Below are 14,706 nucleotides of genomic sequence, written 5' to 3' on the forward strand. Positions count from 1 at the left end.
AGTGATGCATGTAAGTGCTGGAACACTTTTGAAGCTGCCTGGCTGTGAGGAGTCCCCGGTGGGTAGGAGAGAGCCCTGGTGAATGCACAAAAATATAGATATAGCATGTTTGGCAAAATCCATACTTAGATTTTGAACCCTGTATGAGACATGGGATGTCTGTGTTTGGTGTGGTTTTAATACTGCCCATATAGATTAAAATGTGAAGTTGGAGTCATTACCTTTTCCAAAGTATTGAATTTTTAATATTTGGAGATGGAATTGCAGCTTAAATTTCTTTTAAGGGCAAAATCTCCCTCTGTCTGCGGTAGGAAACCATCACAGAAAATAGCAGGTTATGGGGTAGGCGGGCTGGAATCTGGTAAAGCTTTAAAGAGGACTTTGGATTTTCTGATCCAAAATCATTCAAGTCTTAGTGGTGGTGCTTTGCTGAGATTTTTAGACAGCTTATGTTAAGATAAATTAAGATGCAGCTTTTAAATTAATGAAGTTAAACTGGCACAAGAGGCTGTATGGACAGGCTGTCTTTTTGATTTATCTGTCAACAAGGCACTGGTTTAACCTACTCTTAACCCATAACAGTCCACGTGGATTTGAACTGATTTGACAAAAATTAAATTGGGGCAGTCTTGTGTTGCCAGCAAGGCCTCAGGAGAAGCATCGCTAGTTCTGCCTTTTGGCATTGTCTTCCCTTGGTAATGGTGTGATAAAAGATGCATTTATTTTATTTGTTGACTTTGTTGACTTAATTCTCACCTTCAAGCTATTAAGATTTCCTTAGTGCTAAGGGCAGTCATTCACACAACCCGTTGTGGTTACATTTGTTTGTTATTTTGAACAGTATCCCGAGCTACTGAACCCATATTTAATACAATTTTAAACCAGGAAAATACTCGAGGGGATTGTGAAATCCTCCACATATTTGTTTACCTGTGGCTCAGTGGTTGGCTGGGTATGAAAAGGATTGTGTGTTTTGTCAGATTTCTGCAGTTTTCTAATCAGGCATGTTGTGGTTGCATTGCCATTCTCTCCTTAGTCATCTGGTCCTCACAGAATTTCCACTTTTAGTTTTGGTTGATTTCCACTTTTCCTGAACGTGCCAACAGCTCTTTGCATTCCCTCACAATATTTTACTTTCTCTAGTGCTCCTGACCTTATTGCCTTGCTTTCTCCTGCTGCTCAAGCATTCTTTCCAATTTCACTTCTTTTGTTCTTGGTGGAGTTTTTGCATGGCATTCTCACCAATTACTTGTCAGGTGCCCAGCCTTTAAAGAACTACATGACTTGGTGTCGAGTTCATCAAATGTTCACTGGCAGTCCCAGCTGAAGTAATTGCCAATTTCTTGCCACTCCTGTGTGGGAGCACTCTTGCCACGACCTTTTGTACGGCCATGTGGTAAATTGACCTCAGGCCCTCATCAAGCAGGCGTGGGTGTGCACATACTTTTTTTTACAAGATTTTATTCTTTCTGCCTGCTCTCTTTTAGTCCATGTCTGTTTTCAGCCTGAAAAAGGGATAGAAAAGTGATTTGCTTGAGGACTGCCAGTAAATCAGTGACCAAATATTGGCTCAGTGCAGTTGAGGAGAAGGTGCCAGGAAGCATCCCAGAATTTTGGGTGTTTTCAGACAGATTTACTGTGCTTAGCTGTCACTCCAGTGATTTATCAAAGCCACACCTTAGGGACACTTCCTGAGGAGCACAGTGCCAATCAGTGGACTTTGCCCATGGGGCACCTAAGAAGTGCTCACTGCACTTTCATGCAGTGTCACTGTCAGTGTAGGCAGCATCTCTCCTTTCAATTTTAAATGTTTGTAAGCTGGGGCTTTGCCTTGTAATGATACAGGGAAAAGAAGTGGGTGATCTGCTCAATGGAGACAGAAGGGATGGAAGTCAGACCTTTCCATTACTTAAAAAAAAACTCTTAAAAAGCCTCCAAGGTTATCAAGTAAAAAAGTCTACCCAAATTTATCTTTTTTGCTTGCCTTGGTGGAAGGTAGGCTCCCTGTTGCAAAAGGGTTGACAGTGAAAGGGACCACAGTGGCATTGTTGCCAGGCACGTCTTCTGTTAAAATTTTACATTTCAGTAACTAATGTGATTCTCAGTCAGCTTAGGGTGATCTTAATATGAGCTGCTAGTGGAAAAGGGAGTACTGTTCTTCCCTCCAGTGTGTTTGTCCCACCTCTTGTGCCAGCACCAGCAATTCTGTGTTTATGAAACTCAACCTGAAAAAGTAAAAAACACAACCTATAAATTAATTTTCAGCTAGACTGACTTCCTCAGCCAGCTGATTATAGGGTCTCAGGAGCTCTAGTGCTGGCATAAGCAGGAATGTGTGGCTGGAGATGAAGGGAAGAACATATACCACACCTTTTTTCTGAAGCAGCTTCTGAGAACAGTTTAAACCAAACTGAACCTGCTCATTCAGGGTGGGAGGATGCAGGTGAGGCAATGCAGCAGTTGCTGCTCCAGAAAGGTGTGATCCCACGCCCTTTGTCCTCCCCCCTGCTTGGACTGTGCCCCCCTCCCATTACTTCCTGGTCAGGGTGCACGATGGGGTGCAGAACCAGAAGGAACGTAACTTTCCCCTTCCACTATCAGCAAGCTATTGGTTTATCTGAGTTGTATCATCAAATATCAGGTGTCCTGCTGCTCACGTACCACTGTTTGTCCTAAAAGTAAAATTAAGGAGGGTGTTAGGGAAGAAGCACTCATAAATCTCACTCTCCTGTGAGCAAAGTCTTCTCAGAGGGACTGTATTTTTCACTTCCTGAACAGATGTGTGGTGTGTACGCACAATTAGTGTTTGTCTGTGAGGGTTTTTTACTATGATTACCTGGTACTGAAATGAGCTTGATATGCACCATATCTTTTTACTGGAGTCTCCAGGGGCAGAGGAATGTGACACATGTGACAAGAAGCAAGAGAGTATTGAATACTTACTACTGCAGGTAAAGAAAGAGAGTCTGCAGGGAAGGCTATAGATTGTGGTGGCACAGGAATTGTTACCATAGTTTCCATTCATATCATTAGTTCCCAAGTACTTTTCCTGGCATTCAGGAGGAAGAGAAAGGCAGCATGTTCTGGCAGTCCAGTCAGCCTCCTCTCATAGGATTTAGCATCTATGTAAAGAAGAGGTTTGAGGTGAATGGCCCCTTTCCTTTTCAGGCCAGTTTGACTGGTAGCAGGATGTGGCATGGCTTGAAAGAAGGCATGAACAGAGTTGCTGGGACAATTGACTGCATCTGCCTGATTGACTTGTAAGAATGGGCTGTTTGACTCCTGGGGAGGAAGCCTGGAGAGGGCCGTGGTTTGCTTCCAAGAGAAACTCAATGCAAAAGATTACAATGATGAAGGAAAAGAGAGCAAAAAAGTAGAGACAGCACCTGTTAAAGTTTGTATTTTATCTTCAGAGTTGTATAAGAATAGTGTAGGTTTAATGTCATGGAATTCAGTATTATATAAGAATAGTATAGGATTAACATAATGGAATATACTGATTTTTATTTTATTTTCTTCCCGTGATAGCTCACTTGTATGTTTCTGTTTAGTAATCCTTTTTGGCAAGACAGTGAATGTGACTGATGGGCGTTCTATGCAAAAGTGATCACTTTGCAGCTTATCAGAATAAAGTCCGTACTGCAGATATAGGATGTCTTGTGTCTCTCTTTTTTTTTTTTTTCTCCCTGTATGTCTAAACGTTTTAGTTTTTACAAGAGAAATGTTGACTTCCTGGTAATAGCCAGATGGTAGAGGAGCCTTCTAAAGGCTGTCCCCGTTTGAAGTGCTGATACGTGGTTTCAGGTGTGGTTAAATTGCAAGCTGCAACCTCTGCAAGAGGTTAAAATGCCCACAACCTACTGACTTTTATCACTTCCTGCCAGTAGATGGAAAATTTTATTCAAATATTAGGGATTAATGCAGGACTTAATTGAACAGGAAGCTTCTCAGCCATTCAGATGATGGCTAGAATGATCCATACACTGTTATTTCTGACATTTCTGCCAGAAGTAATCTGTGGCTTTCTGGGTAGTGCAAGTTGCTTTTAGGGCAAAGGTGAACGATTGCTGGAGTTGAGGTACGCGTGTTTTTGTGAGATTGGAAAACAAGAATGAAATGGTCTGTAAAACAATTTTTTTTAAAAGCACAATTGCAGAGAAGAGGCTGCTCAAAGTGAAAAAGAGAATTTTCCTTCAGTCTCATGGCTTTGATCTTGCATCCTCTTGAGTTTTAGCAGCTGGTCAAATTACTAGGGAGGGAGCTGCTGATATGTTTAGTATTATTTGGTGTATCATAGGGAACAAAGAGCAGCTCTGAATTGATCAGAGGCTGGGGGTTTGGGTAGTGCCCAGGTGTCGTATGAGTAAGGAAGTGGGAAGCTCTGTCATCTGAACCATGCTGATTTTGTTTAATGCCTCCTGCTTGGGAACTGGGAAGTGAAAAGGTTTTGCAGATGTCCCCCAGATGTCTGAGAACACTGAAAATAATACTAGAAGAATATTGAAGCTGCACAGTGTGTTGTGCTAGAAGTAATTTTGACCTCTCTGTGATTAAATAGGGGGAATGCTCAAGTTTTCCCAAAATGGGCAGGTTTTCACTTCTATCTGCTTTCTTCCATGGGGTGGGAAATCTGTTTGTAGGGGTCAAAAACACGTTTGAAAATAATCCAAGCCTGCATTAGATAACAAAGTTAACAGAGTTGCCTGTAATTCCACACAGACAGCATCACGGTGTTGGGAGAGAATTGAAGTGGGAGACCATTTTAGGCTTTCCCACACTGGCTTTACCTGAATATCAGAAGACTTGCGAGGGTTGATTCATTTTTCTACCTTCAGGGAGTGCCAGCAGCAGGATCTTGACAGGTTCCTTGCCAGTAGGTGGAGATCATGCAACTGAACTGGAAATTGCATCCTCCTTCCAGTGAGGAAGGTGTCTATTAGCATAGAGCTCAACCTTGTTTCCTTCCAGCACAAGGGGCAGGGTTTAATGTGAAAAAATAACTTTATTCTTGTGGTTTTCTTCTTGAAGAGAAGTTCATAGACATAGTACACACTCTGACATCTGGTAGTGATTATTAAAAACCAAGCAAATGTAAATGAGTTCCTTAATTCTTTTTTTTGCTGCTGTGGTTTTGCATTTTAACTTTCTAGCATGTGGTGATGTTCTTCTCTGTGCAGCAGCACAGCATAAAATGGCAGACCTGGCCTAAAAGTTACTCCTTGGTGATGTTCTTCTTGCTTTCTGGTATGGCATGGTGGTTTCTGGATGCAGGAACTGGAAATCCTAGTCTCTGTTTCCCAAGTGCTTTTGTAGGTAGCTGTGCTCAGCTGTGCTTGGTAGGCAGCTTGCAGAGAGCTCTGGTGAAGAGAACCAAGTAACAGCCTGAGATGAAGAATGCTGCAGAGGAGGAATGTCTTCAGAACATGAGTGCAGGAGCAGAAGTAAGCTGTGCACAGATGGGAGTGCAGAAGATGTTGTTGTAGCTTTTGTGGTACTGCTGGAGTCAGCTGGTGCTTGGTCCTGCTTCACACCAGTGCAGGGACTCCCACCACAGGGTAGTCTCAAAGAGTCAGGTATCATAAGCTAGGGTGCAGTCTCTGTAGCATGCATAGCCCAAAGAACAGCAGGGAAAGAGATGTATCCGGGACACAGCCCCCTCCAAAATGGACTTCTGGAATACATTCCTGTTTCTTGTTCCTTCTGAATGATGCTGGTTTTGCTTTACTGTGTACCTTTGTAGCTTCTGGGGCCATATGAGCTGGCTCAGCTGAAGGCTGTTGGCTGTGATGTTGAGGGTGTCAGCAATAACCAGGACTTTGGGAGGAGCATTTGTAGGACTCACAGTCTGCAGCATTGTTGTTAGATTCATTTCCATGTAGACTGATGAATTTGAAGGCTTTATACAATGTGCAATATGGTACAGTGTAGACACAGCTGGAGTACAACTTGGAGCAGTCAAAGGTTGAAGTACCAGTGCTTATGTTCTTAGACTAGAAATGAAACTACTCCACAATGGGAATTTTTAAGAACTGTTGCAGGACAAAGGAAGGGTGGCACCACCTGTCTCCAGTATTCAGAAGGATCTCTTCTGCCATCTATTGCCATGTACAGCTCACCACATGTCTGTATGGAGAGGAAAAATTTTTGTCCAATCTCAGGTGTTACAGCCCTGGAGAAAGTAGATTTAAGAGTTATTGTCTTTCTGATTGGCCAGATCCCACACTTACTTATCGAGGAATAAGGCTTTGGTCCTGGATTTCTGGACTAGTCTGTAGGACAGATGCTATAGTGGGATCTGATGACAAAGGCTGTAAGAAATCTGCTTCTTGGCAGCTTCATTCAGCTGCCATATCCTAATTTGATCACACTCCCACTGCTGCTTCTCTCTGGACAGCAGCTAGTAAACCCTCCTGTACTTGACACAGCCACTGGCACATGGGACGCGTGGAAGAGTTTGAGTATTTGATGGTCATTAATGTATTTAAATCTAAATCAGCCTTTCTCCAGCTGCTAGAGTCTGAGCTGGAAGCATGCCACTGTTGAGATATTTGAAGGTGGATGTGTGGTTTTGTAATTGCATTGTGCTGGAGTTGCACCTTGTTAACTCAGAGTTTTGGTTTAAGCACGATGAGAGGTTGTGCTGCAGTGATGCAAGTTGTGTGCAATAAGCTTGGACTGTTCTTGCATCAGTTCGAGTTAAAACCAGTTGCAGCAGTAAGGTGAGAAGATACTCATTCTCCTGGAGAAGGGCTGCAACTTTGACTAATTACACTTCTGGATTTTTGGATCGTTTCTTGTTCCTCTTTGCTTACCTGTATCCTGAAGGGTGCTCAAGTTCACACTGGGAAATCCTACTGCTACATAAGAGTAGTGTCAAAATTCCCTGACCATTGTGGACGTTTCAGGGCAAAACCCCAGGGCATTTAGTACCCAGTGTGATTCAGCCCTCTCAAGGTTATCTAGACCATTGAAACACCTGCACTTAACTGGGTCCACAGGCGAGACCTAAACATAGTGTTAGTTTTCCACTTCTTCTGTAAACTGTCTAGTATAGGCCTCAGTCTAGCAGGCAAGCTCTCCATACCTGTGTCAGTGTGACTGCTTATATAAAGGCAATGTGGATTATGTACAAGGCCCATTTATGGTGTCTGGAGTTGTCCAGTTCCTCCTACACAGTGGTGGGGATGGTAACAGTGCCCAGCATCTTTTAAGGACTCCCACTTTGCCCAACACTATCTCATTTTTTGAACAGCCAGCTGTTTGACTTAGTAGGTGTCTCTGCTAAACTGCCTGACATGAAGTGGGTTTGGAGGCTGCAAGTAACTTCTTGTAATCAGTGAGCATTGCCAGGAAAAGTGGGCAGTTCCAGAATTAATGATAATTGCAGCAGTTTTTAGCAAAAAAAGTTTGTGTCTAGCTGTACTTTGAACTAGTTGTGAAGCATATGGGTTAGCTCAATTATTTTTCATGAAATGCAATTCCCAAATACCTTTCTGTTGTTAACAGGAGAGGAGGTTCTCAGAAATCAACTGTTTCCCATTTAAAAAAAAGCACACACACACAAATCTCAAAGGAAAATGTGCATCCATTCATTTTGGCTGAAGTTTTAGAGAAAGAAGTGTTTTTTAAAGAACTGTTAGGCTCAACAATCAAGGACTGAATGGACTTAATATTGTGCATTCATGGAATCACTTGAATATTTAAATCTGGTTTAAAAGTGTGTTAATTTAGGTTCAATTTTGGTTTACTGGCCCACAGAAGGTAAAAAAGATTGAGTGAATAAAGGTCTTAGTAAAAACAGCTTCTGAAAATCGTTGCATTCCACCTTTCTGGAATGTTTAATTTACTGAAAATAGCCCAGATTCTTTTAGTCATATGACAGGATTAAGAACTACACTCTTACCTGGTAGTACAGGTCTAGGTTGTGTCTTGGATTACATTATCTTGCAAATTATTTTGAAGGGGCCATATCTGAGAGTGACCCTATGCTTTGCACCAGGTACTTGCACTTGGTATCAGCATGGATGGGAGCAACCAGGTCTCTTAGCTTCTAGTCCTTTCCTGGTGCAAACAGGTGTAGGGACACAGATGCTGATGGAATCTCTGTTTCCACTACTGCAGACTTGCTGGCAATAGTGACAGAGATGTGTATTATCAAATGGGCAACAGGTACCACTGATATGGGCAGAAAATGCTATCCCAGTAGCTCTGGGGCATGTGGGAGAGGAAATGCAGTTCAAAGTGCACGCCTGCTTTCTTGCTCTTGGTGTGGTACCATTATTGACCTGACAGCATGGCTTGGCACACAGTGGTGGCAGAAGTGTGAGAGTACAGACAGAAATGCAGCCTAGTGCCACCAGAGCCAACACACACAGTCATGTATGCTCCAGAGATGGCCAACAAGATCTTGTGTTCTGAGGGGAATTCTTTCCCCCTCCCCATATTTTAAATTATCCAAATGTTAACCCTCACAGTTTGGGGAAAAAGAGAATATGTTTCCTGTAAGTTTTGGCATTACTGATATAAACAACTTGTTGAAGTTTGGAGTCCTGTTCACATGAACTGGTAGTCTTCTAGAAGGTCACTGTTGGGAGGGAATGTCTTGGACTTACTCTGAGGATTGAAAGGGTAAAATGTAGTTTAGCCATGCTTCCTGCTGGCACATGTGATAAAGATTTCCTTCTTGTCCCGTGAAGAATGATACCTCCAGCAACAAGTTTTGCATGTTCATCTTGGGCTTGCCTAGAAGTGCCTGTAACATGGTCGACTTTGAGGTGGAAATTACACACTTGATAATCATCTGATTTTCAGCAGACACCTGTCTTTTAAAGCCTAAATTACTTTTTAATGTTATTTTTAAATGAGAGCAGAACATTTCTGCATCCTGTCACGTTCAGGTAAGTTGACCTTACTGAAAAAAGCTGCACACAGAAGTGAATTTTTCTGTACAGACATGCTGTGTGCCAGACTGAGTGCCACGTTGTTTGGTGCAGTTACACAATTTACATACTTGGTTTATCACCTCCAGTGAGACCAGAAGATGGTGCACTTCAGACCTCATTGAGATCAGGGGTACAGAGCCAGGCAAACCTCAGAAATAAGTATTTCATCATGACAGCAAAATGTCATGACAAGGAAGTAAATAACCCAGGTACTCAACGGAACAAAATCCGTCAGGTAGAGTACCCAGCCGTGCCAGAGCCTTCCCTTAATTGCTAAGTGAAAAGCACATTGCAGTGAGAAGGAAAATGGGAATTAGTCACAAAGCTGGACTGCTCAAGCAGCTGCTTCAGCTGTGGTTCTTACAGTGTTTGAAAACCTAACTCCTTGTCCTGCTGTTATCAAGAAAAAGGATATATCAGGCTACAGAAAAGCAGGAAAAGACAAAAGCAGAGGTGGAGTTCGAGGAGCAAATGAAAGGTAATGAGACCAAGCAGCAAGGACATATAGTAGCACATACTAAGCAGGAAGTTTGGTGGAAACCTGCAGATTGCTGGAGGTTAGATTGTTTTGCAAATCTCTTCCCGGTTGAGATGCTTAGGCATGAGAACAGCTTCTCAAAACCACAATTTTCTATAAATAGTTTAGTATGCATGCAAATATATTACTAATCTGATTGTGCATATTTGTTTTTGTGTATGTTTAATAGTACGTACATTTTGTTTTCGCTTGGGAGTTACAGAGTAATAAGAGTCAGATTTCTCTGCTAATGTACAAAATCTCACATACTGATAGTTTAATACTTGATTTGTGGCTAGCACAACATGCACTGTTATCTAGAATATTAATGTTTACTAAATTTAACACAGACTGCTACTACTAGCCTGAACTTTGCTTTGCAAAGAAAAGGCTGCCTTTGTGTATTAAGTTTTTTCCCCTAAACGTGAACTTTTTTACAAGCTAAAGGAATGGTGCTAGGATATACTATTTAAAAAGACATTCTGAAGCATTTTAGTTAACACAAACTGTAGCATTTTAATTACAAAGAATGCAATTTGCTTAAAATATACAACTAAAAATAAATTCTACTCTAAAAAAGCTTCCAAAAGTATATTTTGTGTCAGGAGAGAAATGTTTTATAGCCTAGTCTGACTTTTTGCAGTCAGGATATTTTTGTTGTGGAGTTTTAGTCTCTGACTGAAATTTACTTTTTTAGACCTAAACAAGTCAGTTCAGTAGAAGCATACCCAAAGGAGGTGAGACTTCCTCAGGCTGAGGCTTTTTTGAACTTTGTGTCATAGGTATGTGTTTAAAGTCTCTTAAAAGAAGTAGAAGGAAAATAACATTCTGTTGAGAAAAGGTGGTTTACTGTTTATTTTTAAATAGTCTAGAAATTTCTGGCTGCGTGTTGGGTGTTTGCATGACGTTTAGATGTGGGATTATTTTAAGTTCTTTCCTCATCCTTTTCCGTCTTGCAAAGTTTTTTTCTGTTTGCATATTTATAAGCCTTAACATAGTGTGTACCCTTTCAATGAGGACAAAATGAGCAATTTATTTTGAGGATGGAAGCAGGATTTTTTTTGCTCTTTCTGCTGCCTATGCCAATCTGTCTGTTGTTGCCAAATGCACACTAAATAGGTCATTCCAGCAGAAATCCTTGCATTAAGAAGCAAAGAGCAAAGCCATGTTGGTGGTGTTATGCATTTAAACAATCACGGGTTCATTTAGATTGGAAAAGACCTTTGAGATCATTGGCTCCAACCATTAACCCAGCACTGCCAAGTCCACCCGTGTCCTTAAGTGCCATGTCCATGTGTCTTTTTAAAATGCCTCCAGGGATGGTGACTCAGTCACTTCTCTGGGCAGACTATTCCAATGCTTTGCAACCCTTTCTGTGAAGAAACTTTTCCTAATACCCAATCTAAACATCCCCTGGCACAACTTGAGACCTTTACCTCTGGTCCTCTCACTTGTTGTGTGGGAGAAGAGGCTGACTCCCACCTGGCTACACCTTCCTTATAGGCAGGTGTGGAGAGCAATGAGATTCCCCCGAGCCTCCTTTTCTCCAGGCTAAACACCCCCAGCTCTCCCAGTCGCTTCTCATGGGGCTTGTGTTCCTGACAGAAGCCCTGTTTTCCATCTCCAGCACCTCAATGTCTTTCTTGTGGTGAGGGGCCCAAAACACAGCACTCTGAACACTGAGCACAGGTGTGGCCTCACCAGTGCCGAGCACAGGGAGACAATCACTGCCCTGCTCCTGCTGGCCACGCTGTTTCTCACTGCATTTTGGATAGGCACCATCATACACACACAGCATCTTTCTGAGCACTTCTATCACTTCTCTTCCTCCTTGTTCAGAAGTAGTGTGTAAGTATTACTTGCTATGCTTCGTCTAATGTAATTGTAGTGAAGAAGGAGGGTACAATCTTTCTTTGGCAGCAGCTTCACACTTAGATTGGATTAAATGTAATGTGAAACCATACCTGAAATCATTGCTTTTATGCTGCTAGAGGCTTTCATGGGGACATACAAGTTTATTAAGATCCATACGTGCTTTCACAAGGAAACAGTTTTAGTTGTTGCCAATGTTTTGAAAGATGTGTGTCTTTCTTTGCTGGCCCACCTTTGAAACTGGTCAGGTTTACATAAACCAGCAAGGGCTGCTTAAGAATGTGTCTTTTGCTTCCTAATCCTGATGCCTCATCCTTGTATGCTGTAGCTACAGAATAGTTTATTTCTTGCTCACAGCTGACTCTGTATGCACTCTCAGACACTGAAGTGAGCACATACATATCCATGCAAGAAAGAGTAATTGTTGCAGAAACCTAAAGGATGCTACAGTCAGAAAAGAGTGCTTTCATTTACTAGTGTTCATAAATTGAATCGGTGGTATTTACACCCTGTAACTGCTCGTGGTTTTAATAAAAGGTGGATGTTTCATAAGGGGGCCTGGTTTTGTGGCACTGGTGAGGTCAAACTGAGCAGATGGAAATGCAGCAATCTTCAACTTTGGTTTGAGCGGAGAAGCATCTCGGACACATCTGACCATATAGCAGCAAGTCTCCACAGCCTCCCTGGGGAAGCAGCCAAAATTCATGTTTGTAAGTGGAGGGAAGACCTGGAATATTCTCTGTCCTTGCTGAAATCAAGGGCCACCATGGGTAGTGAAGAGTCTGTGATGCTGCCAGGTCCGGCTCTGTGCCCCACAGGGATTTATTTTTTTTTTTTTTGTCCCAAAAAAGAACACTAGCAGACAGAGTACTTTCAAAGACAGGCAGAACCAAAAGTACTTTCGGTTCCCTGATTCATTTCACATCTATGCCAAACTTGCAAGTCGTTCTCTTATCCTGTTTCAGTGCTCCTGGGGACTGATAATAGGGATACTGCAAACCAGCATGGATGATTCTTGCTGCAAAGGGTTAATTTTGAACCATAAAACAGGCTTAACCTTTACTTTGTGGGGTGCTTATCACCAATCACATGAGATTTGAGCAGGTACAGAGATGCAGAGATTGGGTGAGTTAATATTTTTAACAGCCTGGCTGATGAAGCACATCAAGGGGAAAAAATTGCTGTGCAGAAAGCCAGGATGCTCGCTAACCTTTATAGTCTGTTTTTTGCCGAGAGAGCATATGTTTTGTGCAGAACAGAAGCCAACACAAAGCGTTTTTCTCTGGCTGCATGTTTGGTTTTGGTGATAGAAATGTAGTTGCTCAAAATTAAAATCCCATTCATTCTGTACGGGAGTCCTCAGGCTGCTTGAAGACATGGGGCTTTGCAAAGCAATCTGAGTAATTTTTTGGAGATACAGGCAGATCTATACAAGAGTTTCATTCTGGAAAGATAATTGTTCATAGATATGAGGAAATATATGTGTTAAATAGTCTTTTAGTTCCAGTTCACAAATTATAAGCACCGTGATAAAAAAAAAATTGTCAACACCAGGTTATTTTTGCCATGGAGGAGATTAAAAAAAGCAATAGGAATGGCTGGTATGTTTTGTTGTTTGAGGTAGTAGGGGTTGGATAGTGAGGACAAGGACAATTATATGCATAGTTTAGGGAGAAAACTACTGAATGTTACTTTCTCTCTCGGTTGTCGTTAGGGGACTTGTATGTTCATACAAACACTGCTGGGATTTTCAATATTTTTTTTTTTTTAGCTATCTTAGTGTCAAGTTTGCAGAAGTTTAAAATACAGTAACAAACCTCTTGTTACCCAAATATTTAAGGTTAATACCCGTGAAAAACAGGAAGTTTGCCAATTATGCATTTCATCCCTACTGAACAATAACTGTGCTTTCCTTAAGTCACAACAGTCGAGGCTGCCATGGAGTGACGGGACCTGGGCTTCCCTTCAGTGTTATTTAATACGTTTCACTTTGACATTATGTAAATACTCTGCTATTAGGGAATAAAATGACATAAAATTGCATCCTTTCTCAACAAGGTTTTAAGTTCGTTCTGTAGCTTCTCTCCTTTTTGAAGCTGTAATAAAGATCATAATTAGAATCCCAGTTGCTTAAGTGAGAAATTAACATGTTCTTATATACTGAGCTGAGCCAGGTTCCCAGCGAGACCCCCTCCGGGTATCTGTCCTGCCCCAAAATGCTTTCCCTAATACCAATTTACATTCTAGACATATTAAAGAAAATCATATTCATTGCTACCTAGCAGTTAATCAAAGCCTTCAGATAGGCTTGAAATAATTTGCAGCCAACTGCCAAAACCAACTGCAGCCGTTCATTTCCTGCAGCTGTACCCGAGCATGCTTTAAAACTAATCAAAGTGTCAGTCCATTGCCCAGTACCAGGACTGAACAAATTCATTCCATGCATGTCCTTCAGTCTTACCAGTTTATCCCAAATCCTGCTTAACCCCACTGCTGACCTCCTTGCTTGCTATCTTTCTGGGCTGTGGCCAAGCAAACAGTTTTGACCTGATTTTTTTTCCCTGTCAAAAATATCTTTTCTTAAAGGTTTTATTTATTTAGAACTGGGCACAAATATACCTTATCTATTAATATATATTTTACTATGAAAATAAGACTATAGCAGATTGGAATAAATTAAAACCTTAATGGGGCTAAAACAAACCTAATTTGTAATTTAATTAAAAACAGAAAGCAGTGAGCACTAACACTTAGCAAAAAAAAAAAAAAAAAAAGACATTTTCATGGTGCAAAATACAGATTTAATTTCCAAATAAGTGAATGGTAAACTGTAATTGTATCATGTGCAAGAAGACACTCAGAACATATGAAACAGTAGTCACAGATTTTGCAGTCAAGATGTTCCCTTTCTAGTTTTCCAAATTGTAGCAGAAGATACCAAAGGGTAAAACAAATAAAAGACTGTCTTCATTATTGACCCAGCAAGGGATTTGGTATTGGTGGGAGATGGATTTAGATCTCTCAGTCTCTCTCCTAAATGGTGAATTTCTGTGTTTTCGCACATCCAGCAAGTTCTCCCTAACATGTTTCTGATGTGCTCTTGTTTCCACAGGCCAAGACTGCAAGCACAAAGGAAGTTTGCTCAGTCCCAGCCAAACAGTCCCAGCACAACTCCAATAAAGATAGTGGAGCCGTTGTTACCCCCTCCTGCCACTCAGATTTCTGACCTCTCCAAAAGGAAGCCCAAGACAGAAGATTTTCTCACTTTCCTCTGTCTTCGAGGTAGGTGTCTGGCAGCAGTGCTGAGGCACAGTGTAATGCACAGAAGGAGCTGTAGCACTGCACACCAAGCAGCAACCAGACAAATGTACTGGA

The 14,706-nt window shown here is 41.6% G+C and overlaps 1 protein-coding gene across 2 annotated transcripts in view; it reads left to right on the plus strand.

Moving 5' to 3' along the window:
• Positions 1 to 14,706, plus strand: part of JARID2 (jumonji and AT-rich interaction domain containing 2) — a 207,218-nt gene that overhangs the window by 133,722 nt on the left and 58,790 nt on the right. For both annotated transcript variants that reach the window (XM_014878218.2, XM_088169073.1), the window contains exon 4: positions 14,444 to 14,613. In XM_014878218.2, the coding sequence (XP_014733704.1) occupies positions 14,444 to 14,613 (170 nt within the window). The remainder of the gene's footprint in view (positions 1 to 14,443; positions 14,614 to 14,706) is intronic.

The sequence above is a fragment of the Sturnus vulgaris genome, chromosome 1, assembly GCF_052056855.1.
Source record: "Sturnus vulgaris isolate bStuVul1 chromosome 1, bStuVul1.hap1, whole genome shotgun sequence".
NCBI classification, from domain to species: domain Eukaryota; kingdom Metazoa; phylum Chordata; class Aves; order Passeriformes; family Sturnidae; genus Sturnus; species Sturnus vulgaris.